The sequence below is a fragment of the Ambystoma mexicanum genome, chromosome 5q (assembly GCF_040938575.1).
Source record: "Ambystoma mexicanum isolate Mex_15411 chromosome 5q, UKY_AmexF1_1, whole genome shotgun sequence".
NCBI lineage: Eukaryota > Metazoa > Chordata > Amphibia > Caudata > Ambystomatidae > Ambystoma > Ambystoma mexicanum.
Genome location: NC_090933.1, coordinates 444,702,843 through 444,717,378, shown reverse-complemented (window position 1 = coordinate 444,717,378; position 14,536 = coordinate 444,702,843). Strand labels below are relative to the sequence as shown.

Sequence of the window (14,536 nt, the reverse complement as noted above, 5' to 3'; positions counted from 1 at the left end):
CGCAGTCACTCTCCGCTCCTCACCTTCGGCCCTCTGCGGGCACCTCCAGGCAGCCCCCTCCACTCGAGGGTCCGTTAGTCCATGGCCCGATCGATGCCTCCGGGTCTGGACTCCACAGCGGGGAAGCAGGCACCGATAATTTCCCCGGGCCGGGTCCCGGACAGCCCTGGTCCTGCTGAAGCGTTTAGGCACCCGCCGTATGCTCGTCCGGAGAGGCCAAGGACCCGGCACCGTCCAGGCACACCTCGCTGGGTCCACCCCGTGCACTGTGCAGCGGGAGCACCCAGTGCTCCGCCCGTCCCGCGGCGGATCCTGAAGAGCCGGACCCCTCCCTATGGCACGTGGGGGGGGTATTCCTCCAACGCCCAGGTAGATGACGGGCGGCGGACAGCACGGCCCGCGCCCCCTCCCCCAACTAGGCTGCCCAAAGCCAAGGCACCAGTTTCTGCTCTCTCCCGATCCCCGCGCACCGGCGAGCAGCTGCAGGTGTCCTTGGCTGCCCACCGAGCAAAGGGGCAACAGCTCTTCCTTCACGCTCGCCCGTCTGCCAGAAGCGGGGTGGTGGATCCGCTTAAGCCAGGAGGAGAGCTCCAGAGCGCCGTTGGCACACGTCAAGCTGCGCCGGTGGCCATCTTGGGAATCCCTTGTTTCTTTTTCTGTGTGCAAAATGTTACAGACTGGAGCACATTCCAAAAGATCCAGATATGGGCCAGTTTCTACAGTACCGGCCTATCAGGATGAAACCTCCTTTTCGTCCAGTAGTAATGCACTGTCATTCGCTGTCCCTTTTTAAAAAAAATCATATGCTTTGCAACTAGCTTGCTTTTTTTATTTTTTCGAATGCCTTCTATGCACATTGTCTTTATCAAACAAGCCAATGGCATTTATTCGTGCGCCACACCCAGCAGACAGACCAATCAACAAGGTTTCTGCCAAAGATTCGTTTCGTATTTGTTTAATCCCGAATCTTTCTCTGAAATCATCACGGTTCAGGAATACAGCTTAAGGAGAACATGTTCTGCACCCGAAATTGTTATGTAGTAAAAAGAAAGGAAAAGGGGCTGATATTTCCTAAATCGAATGAGTTGTGTATAGCTTTACGCCTTTCATGCTAATTCTGTACAAGGCATAAAATAAGCAGTGTCGCATAGCAATTTGCTATGCAATTCTGTAGGTTTGCTAATCAAATGGGCACTTGTGTAGCAAAGTTAGCTATTTCATTTGCGCTCTTCAATTAAAGCATAGCTCGCCCTGCATTCCTCTATTGTCCTCTGTGCCCTCTTGAATTTCTCCTTTCTGTTCACTTCAAGTGCTAATGGAGAGAAAGTGCAGCAGTAATCATCTCCTTCACTTTTGTGCCAAATGCATGTGTGGGAGTGCTAGGCAAGAATGTCTTTTTCAAATAATTGCAAACCAGAAGTAATCGGGATGGTACTTTAAGCTTTCAATATCATGTCTGGCAAAGACCACTATGTGTCAACTTTAAATTTTTTTAATAGACGAACATGCAATTCCATTCCTAAATTGTAAGCTGTTATATAATGCATAATTACAGTATTGATACTGTAAAACACCATAATCTCCAGTAAAGTTTAGGTTAGCATATCTAAATTGTATAGTGTCAACTATACTTCATTTTGTTGGGGAAGATGCATCATATTGACGAGTGAACGCTTTTGAAAATGTACATGATGACCTGATCAAATGGTTTTGCTGGCAAACCTAGTTCTGTAACCTGCAGGTTGCATATATCTTGTAACTGGTGCTCCCATGAGCGAACCCATACTCTTTGACATTCTATATGATCACCCTGTTGCTTTATATCAAGTACCCTGAAAGTGAGATGCCCACAAACTACAATATTCCACCTAGTTTGCCCAGTAGTTATCTGCCTGCTATGCAATCCACTCTGCTTAGTCTATTTCTTGCCTCTTACATAACAAATACACAAAGCAAATTAGATGCTTACCCAAAGCAGTTATCAATAGTTCCATCCAGTCTGTACATCTACAGATCTACTGCAATACCATACACTGTAGTTGGCCTCCAGAGCTCGCTTTTCTTTGATTATGATTGCTTTATATATTGCAACCTGCAGGAGACAGCTGGCCAAACTGTTTTCAGAGCCTTTTTTATCTTGGGTATTTGTGTCCATTTATGCAACTAACAATCTACATTTTACAGACACTCATATATTGCTTTCAAAGTCTTTTCACCCACTCGCACAGTCAAGTAGATTTTATGAAGGGCGAGTAGCATTTGCAAGAGATGTTTGGAACTTTTATTGAACGTTTACTTTGTTTGCTGTAAATGTCAAATAAAATGTCAACGGTTCACTGTGCATGGCGGCCTGTGGGTGGCAGCAGTGTTCCAAACAAAGTGGGTTTGTAGTGACATGCAACTTTTTAAATGTGTTGTCCTCCGTTGCGAAAGGTAGATTGCATTTCTCTTAGGTTGAATAGGTAAACTAAGTTCCCCGACCTGCAGGTCTAGCTGAAGAATTTGCAAGGCAGACTCCACTCACTAATGTCTTATTTCAGCGGTACGGAAAATTTCTGTATTGCTGTTCATTTCATGTCTTGGGTACAAATAACTTCTGGTGATATTAACAATATTAGTACAAAATTGCTAATCAAATGGTTCTGTTTGCTAATCAAAAAAGATTTAATTAGCAAACTCTGCTAATCAATTTTTGAAAACTAATTTATGCCTTGCTGTACAAGTTCTTAGCCATGGCAATATCTAGGTATGTTTACATTAACATCTACTGTACACTCTAACCTGAAAGAGTCTAACTTTTGTTCAGTAAATGCTAATGCTAACGTTTTTGTGAGACAATGAGGGGGTTTTACAGTCAAAAATGTAATAAATATTTGTTGTGGATAGCCTCCTTTCCAGCTTGTTCCGTGACGTAGACAGCTGCCTTGGATGCTCAATACCCTTCATGTTTTAAAGAAAAACATCTTTCCTTTTCAGCCACCCACACAGAATATGCCTATGGGTCCAGGAGGGATGAATCCGAGTAGTGGTGGTCCTGCTCCCCGCACCCACAACATGGCGCCTGATGGTATGGTAAGTGGGGGCCCACCTGCACCCCACATGCAGAACCAGATGAATGGCCAGATGCCTGGTAAGGATTTCTCCTGCAAGACATTTGCACCAGGGTTGCTTAGCAACTGGTACAACAAGGGGGTATGGGGATGCTAGATTGTTAATGATAAAATAGATTTGATTGCCCCAGTGTGCAGACTTTTATTTTGTAGCTCGAGAGTTACGTGACCTGTAGTCACTGTTTATCAGGCTACCCTTGTGCTTTGATGTTGCTGAGACACAGCATTCCTCTGATGAACAGAACAGGCTAAATGTAGTTTGTGTGAAGCCACACAATGTAGCTGGCTGTGTAAAAGGTTGGTCTCTGTTGACAAAAATGCCTCCGATAAACATCCGATTTTGATAATTGAAGAGTAATAAAGTGATCCTGATCTTTTGAAAATACAGTTTGATGATGAATAAAAAGCTGGTCTTCACTGTAATAGGTGAATCGAATATATAGCCTGATTCATGGAATTATTTGCGTGAAAAACGCCGATATGCGTGCCTTTCTGCCCGAAAATCCCCATACTTCAAACAGGATTTTCGGGCAGAAAGGCACGCAAAAATGAGTTTTTCACGCAAATAATTCCATGAATCAGGCTCTTAATCTTATTACATGCAATGTCCTTAAAACTTGCGCATTCGGGAAAAAGACAATGGGTAATTGTTGAGACCATGAAATAATGCTATCGTGTTTGCAATCCGTGTCCAAAGAGTTGTTTATTGGAATGCATTTTATGTTTGTACTAGAAGGCTGAAAGATTATTGCTTGTTATGGATGGTGATTAGTTGTTCATCTATTGCACGTGTCTTCCCTTCAATGCAGAAGCATAGCTTTAGGCTTAACTTTGGCCAAGTCGGTTTTGCGAGCAGTCAATAGTTCTTCATCTTTGTCACCTAGTTTCCATTTTTCCTTTTTTACCTCATCAATCATTTTACTTTAGGTTATTATGTATTTCTGTGCTCTGCCCCCTTTCCTCCTTACTTATGGATTATTTTGTCTTTTCGCGAGAGGACCGAAGTATGATGATCAACAGCATTTCAATTTTATTGAAGGGGTCTAGTGCGGTTAAGGGCTAGGAGCATGTGCAAGGGACAATCCCTAACTGCTAGTCCTCTCCTCATGTAAGGGGCATCGGACAGCGGCTGCGCATTTTGTACCTTCCCTTGCTCATACCCACAGGGCATGGTCTTAAGTGCTTAATTCTGCAAGCCTTTTTTGGTTGCTGACCACCCGTTCCTCTCTTCAGTGTCGACCCGTTTTTTTCTAGATTCTGCAGCTTCTGATGCTTTTACTTTGTGCTCCATACTCCCCAGGTTGTGATGCTGTGAGGCAGTTTCACTCCTTTAGCCAGTGCAGTTCTTTGACTTTTGGTGTTGAATTCTGGTAAACTCTTCTTTACACTGCTCTCCCAGAGAGCCGTCTTGTTACCCACAACTCACTGAAAATGTGGGGCATCAAGGCCTTTTTGAAGTGTCCAAAGCCACCTTTTGTGGTGCATGCACTATGGATCAATCACAGTTACCAGGTTTTTACTTGCTGTGTCGCACCTGACTGCCTGCTCCTGTTCTATGGCCTGAACTGTCTGATGGATCTGGTAGTGTCACTCTGTTGATACTTAAGTCTTTCCCTAAGGGTCCGTCAGGACGCATGCATTGTGCTATAACTGCCAAGTTGGATAGTGATGCAGAAAAGTCTCTGTGATGCCTATTTAACATAACTTCTCTCCCCCAGTGGCCACTTCTGCACACAGTCTTATTCCTTCGGTAGTTACTGCTGTGCCCATAATCATTTCGTCACACCCTTAGAAAAGCACAAGATTATCAGCCCCTCTCTTGCTTTCCTTCATATTCAGTCTTTAGGTCAAACTCGGGCTGGTGGACTGCTGGAACAAGTCTTTAGACTTCTGTGGGCTCCACTGGACAAATCGCCAACCACTCGGACGTCAATGGCCTAATGAAAAATTTCGGTATCCAGTAAAAATTGTAGCCAACAAAAATGTCAGTGAAAATACCTCTACAGTGAAAAAGTTGGCAAGCATAAAGTAGTCAAAAATGTAGTGCTGTTACGGTAATTGTGAGGGGTAAGGAGGGTTTCATGGGCTTATGAGTGACTGGTTTAGGGTTAGGATAGGGTTTTTACGGTAAGGGTAGGGGTTAGAGTAATTATTGTGGGGTTTGGTTAGTGGTTTAGGGTAGATTAACTGTAGGGGTATGGGTTCAAGTGTTGAAGAAAGGGATACAGAGGTTGGAAAGGGCTGGAGCTGTTGACGTAGGTTAGGATAAACCTAGTGATTAGGGTAAAGTAAGCATTAGGGTAAGGTTGGTATTACAGCTACGGTTTGGGCTAAGGCAAGTGCTGTGTAATTTGCAGCAAGCTGGTAATGGGGTTGGAGATGGATTCCCTGTTCGTTTTCTATTTGTTTTGCATTCAGTAATATGCAAATAAAATGCTTTATCGCGCTGAAGAGTTAAGTGTTTTGTGAGTGTGCAGGATAGGATAAGGGTTGTAATTAGTTAGGGGACTGTTTAGGAATGGAGTTAAGGTGATTGTGAAGGTTTTAGTTTTGGGTCGTATTTAGTGTTACAGCCTTGTACTTCTATGTATTTAAAAATAGCTTTTTTGGTGACCTTATTACTGGCAACATTTTCACACTTTGCATTGCTTGTATTGAATGACTACAAGCTAGGCAACGGAGGCGCAAGGCAGACTTCACCTTGGCAGACTTGAAGCATGAATCCTGTCACAAATATACGGTCCCCCTCTTTGGTTAATGTTCCACAGTGCAGGTTTGACTTCATGCAGGCGGTTGATTGATTTGCTCCTCTGGGCGATTAGCTTCAACATTGCAGTCTGTTTTGCACAGGGGGTTAGAACCCACAATTTCTATGTTCTCAGCTCCAACTTGGGTCCTATATCTTTGACCCCTGTTCCCACATCTCATCAGGAAGAATTTCCCCTGCACAAATTTACACCGGTTCTGAAGCCACTTGCAATGAGCCCCCCTACATCCTCAAGAGATTGTACAAGAAGTTAGGCCCTTCTCTGCCATAATCGGCTCCACCGTCGCTACTACTACGTACTCCTTTGCCGCTGATCATGCATCAGGAACCCCTCCATTTTTCGTTGAATACACCTTTACCATCACAGGCCAAATTGCTGCAGTATCCTCTTCACTACTGGATAAAGATACAGTGGTATCTTTAATTTGTCTCCTTTGAGGGGTGGCACACTAGATCCTTACTGGGAACCAGGGATTCAAGGAAGAACTACCGTCTCCGGTCAAAGCCTTTCATGAATGGATTCAAGGAGTCGAGGAATTACTCAATCTTCCAGTGTCTCAACTAGCACAGGTTAGATCCAGGTTTCTCTCAGCATTTCTGTCAGGGTGTCAGGATAGGAATTCCTTAAAGAATGTTCACCTCTGTCTACACTGAATGTAAGCCCAACAAAAAGACTGGACGCAATGTTTTGGCTTAAGATGTGAAACCGTGTCTAAGCACTCATCCTCCTGCTGAATCATTTGTGGTTGCTGCCTCCACTTCTCATGGCAGGGGGGGGCTTTCTCTTTGTCACTAAGCATCCCTTACACAGTCAGGGTACAAGGAAAAATCTCAGGATCATATCAGCAAAAATGTGTATTGTAATAATGTAAGGCAAATGACTTAAACGATAAAAAATCCCAAATAATCGATGCACTGTTTAAAGTTTTATGACATCAAAAGTACCAGATGGTCCTGTGGAACTGAACTAACACAGAGCTTGCCCCACTCAAAGAAGTTACATCTTTTATAGCGGAAAACCACAGATTAACAAAACTATGCATAATACAGATTACAACCTGATCCTGCACTCCATTGGCCAACACCTGTACACAATTCTAATTATCCCCTATAGTCCATTGCGCTATTGGTCGCGCATGATCTAAAACACATTCCCCTAAACATGCTACCTACTAAATCGTCACTAGTGTTGATCAACTACCAGGTGCATTGTTACCATAATACATTTCTTTTAACAAGTAAAATATTCCTGACCATGTGATGTGCACCCCTCTGTCGGATCCTGGTCAAAGTGTGAAGAGCGAGGTCAGCTCTAATTTTATAATACAACGGGCCTCCTCATTATACCAGACACAGTGGCACACACAAACTGCTCCCTGTCCGCCTAGAAAAATGTATTGGCATCACCTGTGCTCCTCCCATTCCAAATCACAGTACAACCTTAGCACATCTCCGCCCTTATCTCTCTGGGAACCCAGCTACATATTAATGACGCGATTGGGGCACAACTCTTAGGTTTGAATTTCATTTATTTCAGGATCCTTAGAGTGCGACACCTGCAGTTCAAATAGGATGACTGCTCTTTGGGTGAGGGCAGGAGTCCTCTAAATCTTCACCAGGCCTCTTGGCATAACAGAGCCCCATGCCCTGCTCACATGAATTAAACCTTCAAAAGACACTTCCCTACCCTTTCTCCCTGCAACCAACATTACGTTCCCAACTCCTCCGAGCTCTGCAGCTGGACTTGATTGCTATCAGCACAGCGTGGCTGTCTGTGACCTTGACAGCATAACTTCTCTCTGGGGAAAGGAAGGGGGACTTGTCGGATTAGCTGGACAGAGCCGCAGCTCCACGTTGGGCCTGTTTCTCATGCTTTCACCAACGTCTCCTGTAATGTGCCCTAAAATACAGCATGGCCGAACACCTGCTACCTTCGTCCCTGTTCCTCGCCTTTACTGCAACACTTCCCAGACTCCATCTCATACTCCGACCTATATAAGCTGTCTACTTGCACATCTTTTAAAACATAACACTGTACACTACTGCTAAATGCAAATTCTCCAGCATGAATATTCCCCGTCGTCAGGCTGGGAATCCTCGGTAAAGAAAAAAAATCAGTATCCGTTTTGTTTCTGATCTGTCTTTCTTAGTAGTAACCAATCACTGGTCTCTGGGTCATACTGCCCCAGCCGATGACTGCCCTCTCCCTAAGCCCCTCCCCTGGCAGCCATCCTCAGATTTTTACCACACTTTCAAGTGTCGGGAGTCCTCGTGCTATAGCTCTCGAGCTTTTACTGCATTTTGCGTTTTTTTTCAAAGAGTTTAATCTAATTTTTTTCGGTCAATCGAGCCTCAAGCTCCACCGTTTCTATTTCCGATCAACGGGGACCCGTTTCGGAATTTTCTACGCCCCTCAAGGGAGAAGTTTCGTCGAGTTACGCTTCTTGGAGGATTCCAGAAGATCTGAGGCCTACCTCGTGTACATGGCCCCAGGACAAGGGAAGCTAGACGCCCGGATCCAAGCTGTTCAGGAACTGCCCTGGATGCGGATTACAGAATGTTTTCAAGGAGGATGAGCATTCGAGATGTCTCGCTGCCTTCACGAAGACAAAACGCTCGTGGAGAAGGAGTGTGTGTTTTGCAAGAACTTGTCGAAACGGACTATGTGGGATCGCCAGATCCGCCTCGCCAGCTGGCTGGAGAAGGGCCCAGCAGGTGAGAAGAAGTCCGAGCGGTCTTCTAAGTCCTGTTAGGGCGCCCTGGCGACCGGGGCCCAACAGAAGACAAAGTACAGCGAGTCCGCGGGCACCAGGAATGCCAAAGGGTTGGGCTCCTCGGCTGCCATGCAGGGAGCACTTTCACCGACGCCATCAACCACGAGCCAACACTCTGGCTCGGGGAAGAGAAAATCCGAGAACCCGGGTAAACTTCTGGAGAGGCCCCGGTCGATCTCAAAGGAGTCAGCCGAGGGGGAGCGTGGCAGTGACTCTCCCCCCAAGGTGAAGGCCTCAATCGCATCCATGGTGGTGAAGGCCTTGATTCACCCGGCTAAGGCCTCTATCGAGGGAGTCGTGACGGCCCTGACGAAGCCTGTGGAGGCTACCCCAGTGGAGGCGACCTCGGGGACCCAGAGTTTCCCTGCCACCGCGAAGGGAATCTTCTTTTCAGCCCCTCAATAAGACACCTGTGAGAACCCCGGTGGAAAAGAGGGGGGCCGTGGCCATCACGGACACGGATTCAGCCTCTGAAGAGGAGCCGGTTGGAGTCGTGAAGGTCCTCGGCAAGAGATTCGAGGAGGGCTGTTCCCACAGGAGGAATCCCGACGAGGCGGACGAAGAGAGTAGCGGTGGCGCCGTCGAGCCCGTGGTGGAGGACGACTCCACCCCCCCAACCGTCGCGCCCGTCACAGCCGGTGCCCGAGCCTCAGGACAAGTTGAGGGCCATATTGATGGCAATCCAAGCCTTATGTACGGAGATGAGGACGAGGTTACCCTTACCCCCAACGAACGACCCAGCAGAGCGGGACCGCCGGGAAGCCCTCCAGGCAAGCAGAGGAGAGTTCATCCACCCCCGCCCTTCCAGCCTTCGCGGCCCTCTCAGCCTTCATCGCCTTTTCCTGATCCTAGACAGGAAACGGGAATGGATACGACCACGACGGGGACGGATGACAACGGGATGGGCCTGCCATCACCACGCCCTCGGGCCTCCCCGCCTGACGAAATTGGCTCTTTTCACGCCATGATTGCCAGGGCATTTGAGCTTTTCCAGCTCTGCCCCGAAGAACAGAAGGAAGGCTTCCTCTATCAACAGCGTGAGGCCAAGAGGAAGACTGTCCTTTCGGTCCCGTTACTTGACAACATCTGGGATGAAGGGCTGTCTCTCCTGAAGAACCCTTCCATGACGCCTGTCAAGAGGGACCAGTACGAGAAGAAGTACTGGCTCCCGGATTCCGGCCCTTTGTGCCTTAGGGCACAGCCGACCCCGGATTCGGTCGTCTCGGTGGCGGCCAAGAAGAAAGCAGCAGGGGCGACGGCTTCAACTTTGACCTCCCCACTGGACGGTGTGGGGGAAGAAACTAGATGCCATGGGACGATGAGTCATCTCGTCGGCGGGGATGACAGTTAAGGCAGCCAACGCCTTAGCGAGTGTGGCCCGCTACGACAGGGAGTTGTGGTTTAAGATTGCTCCCCTGCCAGACTTTTTCCCAGATGACAAGAGGGCTGAGGCCCTGGAGATCTTGCAGGAAGGTGAGGCGACGTCGGACCACGCCATAACGGTGGCCACTGACATTGCTGACACCGGTTTCCACCAGTTGGGCAACGGTGTTTGCCTTCGGCGACGGGGGTGGCTCAAAGTGACTGATTTCCGTCAGGACGTGCAAACCAAAGTTTTGGACATGCCCTTCGACGGGAACAACCTGTTTGGAAAGCCAGACGAATCTCTGCAGGCCATCAAGACCGACAAGGAGACGGCTCGGGCTTTGGGAGTTTTGCAGCAACGACTGCCGCCCTTTCGGAACTCTGGAGGCAAGCAAGGTGCCTCCAAAGGATTCGGCGGGGGCTCCTCCATGTACCGCCAGATGGCTCGCTCCTCGTCGCAAGAGGCCTATAGAGGATAGAGGACGAGGCAAGTTAGGAGGATCTCGTCGTCTTCACCAAGGAGGTCAAGGCGGCAAGTCCGCTACCAAGCAGGACTGAACCGGCCGAAGCGTCGGGCCCCCACCTGAGCACCCCGGTGGGAGGCCGGCTGGCGAAGGTCGTCAGCGTGTTTGAGTCCATCTCCACCGACCGTTGGGTGCTGGATGCCCTGGCCCAAGGGCACACACCCGAATTTCTAAAGAAGTGCCCCCGCATTCCTCCCGTGGCCAGGGAGAACCACGTCCCTCAACTGCTGTTGGAAGTAAGGGCGATGCTGAAGAAAGAAGCCATCGAGCTCGTCCCAAAGAGGCTCCGGGGTTCCGGAGTGTACTTGCGATACTTCGTCAGAAAGAAGACAGGCGGTTGGTGACCCATCCTGGACCTGCGTCGGTTAAACAAGTATATCAAGGCCCAAAAGTTCTGGATGGTCACCCTCCAGCAGGTACTGGGACAGCTGGAGGAGGGCGACTTCCTGATTTGGAGGATGCTTACTATCCCCATTCTAAAAGGACACCGAAAGTTTCTCAGATTCGTGGTCTGGGGACGGCACTACCAGTTCAAGGTCCTACCATTCGGTTTGAAGTCGGCGCCCAGGGTATTCACAAAGTGCCTAGCACCAGTGGTGGCCCGGCTGCGCCTGCGGGGATTCACGTTTACCCCTACCTGGACGATTGGCTTATCCGTGCAAGGACAAGAGAACTCGCCGTCCAACACACAGCGAAGACCGTCCAACTGCTCACGGATCTGGGATTCTCCATCAACTACTCGAAATCCCACCTGGTTCCGTCGCAGGTCGCACTGTTTCTGGGAGCCAAGCTCGACACAGTGGCGCAATTGGCTTCTCCGTCGGAGGAGAGGACGTAGGCCATCTTGGGCAAGGTGCAGCGCCTGCTGGCCATGGACATGGCCAGGGTGAGAGCAATAAAGTCCCTGCTCGGCATGATGTCCTCATGAATCTACCTGGTGCGCCTGTGCAGGCTGCGGATACGTCCTCTACAAGAGTTCCTCGACGCCTGTTGGATACAAGCGGCGGGCAGCTTCGAAGACAGGATCCCGCTCAACGAGGCCTTCCACCAAGCGATTCAGTGGTGGGACACCCGCGCGCATCTCGCGGAGGGCACAGACTTTCAGTCCCTGGCACATCAGGAGACAGTGACGACGGACGCCTCCCTGGAGGGATAGGGAGCGCACACCAGAGATCTCCACGCAAGAGGCTTTTGGTTCCCGGAGGAGAGGTCACTCCACATCAACATCCTGGAGCTCCGAGCCGTGTTCTGGGCCCTCAAGTCGTTCCTTCTGTCCCTCAAGGGCAACGTGGTGAGGGTCTTCACCGACAACACCACCACAATGTTCTACATCCGGAAGCAGGGAGGCACCAGATCCCCAGCCCTATCCAAGGAGGTCCAGGATCTGTGGCACTGGGCCGTTGCCCATGCGATGTTTCTGGTGCCCTTCCATCTGGCAGGAATAAAGAACACCATTGCCGTCTCACTCAGCAGGGAGCTGTGCTCGTGCTACGAGTGGGAGCTGCGTCAGGATCAAGCGGATCGACTCTTCCAACGATGGGGCAAACCCCAGATCGACCTGTTCGCGACGGCGAAGAACTCAAAGGGCCAGAGGTTCGACAACAGGTTTCCCCAGCCGAGGAGCATGGGCGATGCTTTCTTATTCCCCTGTGACGGCCTGTTCCTGTATGCGTTCTCCCCCCGTTGCCATTGCTGCTGCGACTCATCAACCAACTCAAGAGTTCCCGGTGCAGGATGATCCTCGTCGCACCGGCGTGACCGAGGCAGATCTGATTCCTGGACCTTCTGGACTTGTCAATGTCCCCCCCCCCCCAGTCAAACTGTCAACGGACGGGGATTTTCTCTCCAGAGAAGGAGGCGCCATCCTCCATCACAACCCGGGGTCGCTGAACTTGCAGGCCTGGCTCCTGCAGCACTAGAGTTTGGAGGGTACGATATCCCGGAGGACTGCAAGGAGGTGCTTGCAAAGGCCATGGTGTCCTCAACTCAAGTGCTGCGGACACGAATGGAAGAGGTTCTCTGTCTGGTGCAGCGCACAGAAGATTAACCCCTTACGGATTACGGCCCGAGGATGCTGCCGTACCTATCATCGCTGGCCAACGTGGGGCTAGCTCATGCCTCCATCAAGATACATCTAGCAGCGATTTCCCGCTACACCCGAACTCCTGGGCGATCATCTGTGTCCCATCGCCTGGTGAAGGAGTTTATGAAAGGACTGTTCTGTTCATTCCTGCCGGTGAAGGCTCCGCCCCCGGCGTGGGAGCTCAACGTGGTGCTGAGCAGGCTCATGGGGCCGCCATTCGAGCCTCTGCATTCGGCCCAGTTGAAGTACTTATCGTGGAAGACAGCATTTCTTGTGGCCATCACCTCTGCACGACGAGTGGGAGAGATCCAGACCCTCTCCTGCAAGCCTCCGTACTTGACTTTCCATGAGACGATGGTAGTGATGAGGACGCACCCCTCCATGCCCAAGTTGCCATCGGACTTCCACCTCAAGGAGCCCTTAGTGTTACCAGTTTTCTTCCCGTCGCCTTTGTCGCCGGCCGAGAGGACTTTGCACTCGCTGGATGTAGCTAGAGCGCTGAAGTTCTACGTGGACCGCACAGAGTTTTTGGAAGACATCACAGCTATTTGTGAACTTTGGACCTGTGAACCAAGGGAAAGGCTCTCTCTCGAAGGCTTCCATTTCCAGATGGCTCTCAGGCTGCATCATACACTGTCACCGGTTGGCAAACCGACCGTTGCCCGGCCATCCGAGAGCCCATTCGACCAGAGCGATCGCTGTTACCACGGCGTTCCTATCTGGTGTGCCCCTGCTGGACATCTGCAGGACTGCTACGTGGAGGTTGACGCACACCTTCACGAGATTGTACTGCGTAGATCCGGGATTCCAGGGAGGAGTCCAGGGTCGGCCAAGCAGTGCTGCGCAACCTGTTTGCCTGAAGGTGGGCCTGGTTAGGAGGTAAGAGATGCTTAATGTTGAGTGATGAAATGCTTAATGTTGAGCCTTGCCACCTCCCATGGTTGTGCATGTGTGTACTGCTATGTATTCTTATATTCATGAGCATGTGAATCCATGCCAGACCCCTTGCTGGAGAAGAAACAAGTTACTTACCTGTAACTGTTCTCCAGCATGGGTCTGGCATGGATTCACATGCAAACCCTCCCTCATTCCCCTCTGCGGCTCTTCGCTCGGTCCTACTGCCACTTTACGTGCTACCAAATCTGAGGATGGCTGCCAGGGGAGGGGCTTAGGGAGAGGGCAGTCATTGGCTGGGGGCAGTATGACCCAGAGACCAGTGATTGGTTACTACTAAGAAAGACAGATCAGAAACGAAACTGATACTGATTTTTTTTTTTCTTTTTTTTTTTTTTTTTTTCTTTACCGAGGATTCCCTGCCTGGGGGAATATTCATGAGCATGTGAATCCATGCCAGACACATGCTGGAGAACAGTTACAGGTAAGTAACTTGTTCCATACATCACCCCATCTTTAACCTCTGCAACTGAAACGTGAATACATTGTTGCTCTTTCTGTATAGCTATGTGGTGTTTGTGTCGAAGCGATCTACAAATGAATATATGCACATGCAACACTCACCTTGTATCCACGGGGACGGCACCCAGTCTGGCTCAACTGCTTCCGACCTTGGACCCACTCCCTTGGACTCTTGTTCGGCTGAGGACCCGGTCTGAAACGCAGGAGTTTGGTTTTAGCTTTGTCTCTTCTAGCCCGGAGCCCACCTCCCTTGTGGACCCAACGACCCCTTAGTGCTCTCCTCGCCTTGCTTTTTGGTATGGTGCGCTCTCTGTCCTGCTGTTCTGTGCAGGGGTGCGTTGTGGACGGGCACCTTGCAACCTAGTTGCTTCACTGGTGCGGGCCTTTCAGAGTCCAGACCTGCTGCGACTCAGTTCGTCAGGTAAGTCTACTGTTTTGGCAGTGTGTCCTTTGTTTTGCAATTGCCCCTATTAATATCTTTCCTTCTTTCGTAAGTG

General features: G+C 49.6%; 1 protein-coding gene across 2 annotated transcripts in view; it reads left to right on the top strand.

Annotated features, from left to right (window-relative positions):
- Positions 1-14,536, top strand: part of SS18 (SS18 subunit of BAF chromatin remodeling complex) — an 844,462-nt gene that overhangs the window by 294,977 nt on the left and 534,949 nt on the right. For both annotated transcript variants that reach the window (XM_069620936.1, XM_069620935.1), the window contains exon 4: positions 2,977-3,130. In XM_069620936.1, the coding sequence (XP_069477037.1) occupies positions 2,977-3,130 (154 nt within the window). The remainder of the gene's footprint in view (positions 1-2,976; positions 3,131-14,536) is intronic.